The sequence below is a fragment of the Habropoda laboriosa genome, unplaced genomic scaffold (genome assembly GCF_001263275.1).
Source record: "Habropoda laboriosa isolate 0110345459 unplaced genomic scaffold, ASM126327v1 scaffold65, whole genome shotgun sequence".
Classification (NCBI taxonomy): Eukaryota; Metazoa; Arthropoda; class Insecta; order Hymenoptera; family Apidae; genus Habropoda; species Habropoda laboriosa.
Window position 1 is genome coordinate 2,664,744 of NW_017100254.1, and position 5,445 is coordinate 2,670,188.

Genomic DNA, 5,445 nt, shown 5'->3' on the forward strand with positions numbered 1-5,445 from the left:
TTAGCTACCCTTATAGACAAACTTTTTTAAGTACAAAATATAACTGTAAATTGAAGAATGCAATTATTAATATGGCTAATTATTGTCATCTTCACTATCAATAGGAGGAATGGGTGGTGGTTCAATATATGATACAGAAGACACCTGTAGAATAAAATGTTTTAAAATATTATATCTGAAGTATAAAGTATAGAAACATATAAAACAAACAATTACAGGGGATACAATAGTTTCCAGAACCTCGTTTAATTCTGTACTGTCTGTTTTCAAAACATCAGTTTCTACATTTCTGTTAGAAGCTGCCTCCAATTCCATATCACTGTTTTCATTAGTGTTATACAAAACTTGTAATGTAACATTCTAAAATTATATTTCATAAAGTTACAATCAAACAATAAATCATAAATAAATTATTCTACAGAGCACTTACTTTTATTGTACTTGCTATTATTGTTCTTATATAATTTGTAGAATAGGATTCATCTACAAACTTATCTAATAAAACGTGATAGATTTTATTCATTATATGTTTGATTTCCTTGTTTTTACTATCGTTCTGAAAAGTGTAATTGTACATCATAATTACATACACAATTCACTATTACACAAAAGAATTAGGTAAAAAATTTTACTTCTTTAACTTCTGCAGAACTTGTAGCTTCCTCAACAATACTGCATTCTTCAGAAAGCTTAAGCATTTTGTTCTCTAATATCTCTGACTGTTCCTCATCTTTGCCATTATATTTCTGTACTTCTTCTAAATTTTTTTTCGCATTAACAAATGTAGCATTTGAATTCTTTAAAGATACTTCTAATTCTTTAATAGTTTTAGATAAACTTTCATTAATTTGTACTAAAGATTCTTTTTGAATTTCAAGGTCTTTTGTATATTCTATAATGACAATCAAATTATTACAAGTATTAAATATATTTTAACAGATATACAGAGTATTCCATGTAACTGGGCCAAACGGTATTAGATGCTGCATATTCCTACATTACTGTTATGTATATTTCAGCATGCGTATTTCTGAAAATGCAATGTGTACAAATATGTAGTATACAACACCGTTAATCTCGTCCAAATTGCGTGGAACGCACTGTATAACATGCAGCAAAAGTTCTTATTACTTTCTGACTCTTTCAGTTTTTCTTCCAGTATACTTATTTCGTCTTTCATTTCATTTAACTGTATGCAATTGTCAACAGCTGTATTGGTATTCTTATGTAGTTGATTAGTTTTTTCTTCAGATGTATTCATGTTCAAAAGCATTTTCAAAGTGGTCTCCAAAACCGCTTTATCTTTTATAGGAGATGTAGCATTTTGAAGTTCAAGAACATGAAACTGTATACAATACATAATAGCATTTTTATAAATAATATATGATTTCTTGAGTATGTAAGTACCTTGTCAATCATTTTTTGCACATTTTCAACTATCTTAGACATTCCCATTCTAAGTTCTGCATTTGCCATTCTAGTTTCTGACAATAACATATTTAGTCCTGGATCTATCATTGTGGGTATTGTAGAAGGTACTGCTTGTGACTGCTGCAATGAATATACTTGACCATCCAACGTAACAAAATTTGGCTATAATTGACATACATACTAATGAAGAAATTATAATTATTAAGTATAAGTATATTTCTCAGTACAACTCGGTTCATATACCTGTATTTGTGTAGAAGACCATTGAGGAGTATATACAGATGAATTAATAAAAGGTTTACAAGCAGTATTTGTTACGGACACGTCATTTTAATTTTTAAATTAAAATTATTCATAATTAACTTAAAATTAATTTAAAATATATGTTTACTTACCTTCTTCTGATGAAACATTTTATGTCTCATACCACAAATACAGGGTGTTAAAAAAAAGCATCCAAGACTTTAGGGGCTTATGGTTCTAATTGAGGGGAGCAAAAAATACTTAATCAACATAGATCCTAAAACCTTAGTCTTGGATCTAAATCTTAGATCCTCTTTTCTTTTAACACTCTGTATATAATTCGTTATTTATTATTTGAATTACCATAAAAAAGTGGACTAAACAACTTTGTACATACTTCAGTATCTTCAGATTCTGCAGTAGCAGATGTAGGAAGTTTTGGTAATATAGATTGTCCCATTTTCGCCATTCGTGATATAATAGAAGCTTTACCACTTCCAATTTTCTGACTGTGAGAAGTTTCTTCTGGTGTTTGTACATCTACTATTTCTATATCTAATAAAACATCTTTTTCTTTAGGAAACCCTGGTCCTAAACTAATCTAAAAAATAATTATATATATATGTACATGTACACGCTCAATATGTTTCAGTTTATTAAAATTTTATGCGAAACCTGTTTATTAGGAGGCAGAAATAAAAGTCTTTTTAGTCCTATACTGCTTCCTAAAAGTGTCTTTTCCCAGTTATCATCAGTAGATATTTCTACCATCATTGTTTGAAATGCGGTAAGGTTACTTCTTAGAGGCTGTGTTATTTCTACAGTAATAAAATATTTAATATTCACATTATCTCCTTCTTTTGCTGTTACATCTTTATTAGTTGGTGATAAATCCTGATATAGCACACTTTCTAGTGTTCCAGTTTTTGAAAAATACCGAGCTAATCCTATTTCTTTAGCAAATTCTGTACAAACATCATTATTTTCAAATGCAATTGTCCAGTTTTCCTTATTGCTATCATAATAGCTTGAGTAATTATTTGGTTGTATTACATAGAAAAAATCATGTACCACTGTAACAACTGACACAGGCTCTTGTTTGTTTTTATACAAAATAATCTGGTATACTTTTTTTGCTACATTTGCCGTAAGGGCCATACCAAGTTTGCCAATTGAAATGTAAGTTCCATTTTGTCTACAAATAATATTAATTATTATATACACAGAAAAAACAATTACACTGATAAAGGATATCAAGCATTAAAACTCACAATTTGAATGCGTAAACTGCCTTAGCTATTATAACTTCTGTTTTGTTTGAAACTGTTTGAATTGAAGTACGAGGAGTATTTAATTTTTTAGGAACTTGTTTCACTGAAGAACAACTTTCTAATGTCTTAACTTGTGATCCGAAAATAGCAGCTAAATTCGATCTAAAAAACATTTACATATTTACTTTGAATATGCTATATAATCTGTTATAATAAGGTGATGTTTTAACTGATATAAAATTACAGAGCATCAAAGAAGAGAATAAAATGAAATTTTATAACAATTTGATCTGAAAGCGAAAAAATGACAGCTATGTACGTCACTAATATATTTTTATAACCAGATATTTTGACATGAATTAAAAATGTAACCTTTGTGTTATTTTAATTAGTTCTTCTATGAAAATTGTGTTTTGTATAAATGAAACAAATGTAACATATTCCTTTCAATCATATTTTTTAAATGACACATCTGCAAAAATAGTAATTTATTAAAAAATAAATATACCCTCCTGATGGCATAAAATCAGATTCATCATCGTCCCGCAAAATTTTATCCAGATTCAACATTTGATTTCCAATATTCATGATTATAAATTGAATTTCTTAAATAAGGATATATTCCTGATACTAAACAGTGACAAAAACATGGATTCAAATTACTTGTAAACAGTCAGTGACACTTTCCTACTTATAATTACTTAATTAATAAAATTACCAATAGGCGGCGTAGTAATTTTTATTTCTAGTGAAAAAGAATGAAAAAGTAAGGAAAGTATAGAGCATTCATACTAATTTCGCGCTAATGTTAGACATATAATTAAAAAAGCATGATTATATTAAATACTTTTCAGTATATTCTAAAAAGTATATTAAATAGTAATCTTACTAAAATTAATGCAATGAATATTAAATACTAAAACATAAATAATAACATATAAAGACAATAGGAATTATACAAATTTATATTTATGACATTTCATAAGTAATATTATTTAGGGAAAGGTACAAAATTATTTAAATTGCAATTTCTCATTAACAGTTATTATTCCATTATAACATTTCTCATTTTTCAGTTATTATTTACATATAAGATATCAATGTATAGATTTATTTAATGTTTCTTAGAATACAAGCAAACAAAAGTATGTTAAATACTTATTTATGCGTTATGATTAATATAATTTATTGAAACCAGTTAATACAACTACAATTACACATTCTATTATGTATTTATTTGATTTGAAAAGTGTAATGCTCTCCTTGTCCTGGATATTGTTTATCCATCTAAAACAATGAATTAATACACTAGTTATTAAACATAAAATACAGTTATTAAATTACAGTTAAAACATTAATATGTACCATAGGTTGGGATACAGTAGGTGCATATGATCCTAACACAATTATACCAATAAAACAAGCAATGAAAATGGCACTAGCATGGTGATCCTCTATATATTTGCGGACACCATAGTCATAACGATCTTCCCCCATCATGTCATCATTAAAATGCACCTAGAAATAAAATAAAATGACTAAATTATTAAGTAACAGAATCTACTATTACATTATAATTGATTTAATAATATCAAATATGTACAGGCTCTCCAAAATTTCTTCTTGTAACAGGAAAATCCCAAGGATAAAATGGATCTCTAGCTTCAACACTTATCCATGGCAAATCTGGATAATCTCCTTGATCACTCATTTCCTCTGGAAAAGGTTTGTACTCATCAGGATGCATCCCATATCTTTCTGCAGCTTTTAGCCTTTCTGCTTCAGTTCTTGGGTATGGACCCACTAGCAAAGGTTTAAGTGACACATCTAAAAAAAACGAAAAATATATCAACATTTTATACATAAAAATATAATCAATTGAATATTCATTTACCAAATGTTCAAAATTACAATCAAACTTCCTAGGTATTAATATTACATAAGATTTTAACCTATCAAAATGCAAAAAGAAATAACCTCTACATTATCTTTTTTTATAAATTCATTACTCACATTCTTCAAGGTCCCGAAGGGCGTAATCCATATCCATTTTTTTAAATTCTTCATATGATCTAGTTGTACACTTGAATGGTGTATTTTTTACAAATAGTTTCCTTGAGAACTGTCCAAGTTTCCTTAAAGCAGCCATTTCGTGAACTGTTTATTATAGTATATAAGTTAAGTATACACAGTGTTGGAAGAATCAATATACACTACCAACATTTATCGAATGGAAAAAATGAATTTTTATTTAATAACATTAATTTCAATGGAAGTTTTGAATATAACGTTTATACTACAAATATCAATAAATCTTAAACGTTCTGTCTAGTTTCGAGTAATAAACGAAATTATAAAAATCTAGGGTTTTAATATGGTTTAGCTCGAATAATCATTTTACTAAATCTGCTTTTTTAATTTAAAAGTCTCTTAAATGAGATGCTAAAATATATGTCCTTTATTCTAAAAAACAATAATAATAACAATAATAATGGAATTA

At 27.5% G+C, this 5,445-nt stretch overlaps 2 protein-coding genes across 2 annotated transcripts; both read right to left on the bottom strand.

Annotated features, from left to right (window-relative positions):
- Positions 1-75: 75 nt before the first annotated feature.
- LOC108572231 (FK506-binding protein 15-like) lies at positions 76-3,533 on the bottom strand. The gene is made up of 13 exons (XM_017934430.1): positions 3,454-3,533; positions 2,946-3,107; positions 2,350-2,869; positions 2,072-2,275; positions 1,936-2,003; positions 1,827-1,832; positions 1,675-1,762; positions 1,408-1,593; positions 1,132-1,345; positions 633-892; positions 431-556; positions 241-360; positions 76-144 (listed from the first exon to the last, which is right to left on the bottom strand). Exons 1-13 carry the CDS (start codon positions 3,531-3,533, stop codon positions 76-78), a joined length of 2,103 nt encoding a protein of 700 aa, XP_017789919.1.
- Positions 3,534-4,116: 583 nt separating this feature from the next.
- Positions 4,117-5,119, bottom strand: LOC108572436 (NADH dehydrogenase [ubiquinone] 1 beta subcomplex subunit 8, mitochondrial). The gene is made up of 4 exons (XM_017934675.1): positions 4,959-5,119; positions 4,549-4,772; positions 4,311-4,463; positions 4,117-4,232 (listed from the first exon to the last, which is right to left on the bottom strand). The coding sequence occupies exons 1-4, from the start codon at positions 5,092-5,094 to the stop codon at positions 4,179-4,181; spliced, it is 567 nt and encodes a 188-aa protein (XP_017790164.1). The 5' UTR covers positions 5,095-5,119; the 3' UTR covers positions 4,117-4,178.
- Positions 5,120-5,445: the final 326 nt, after the last annotated feature.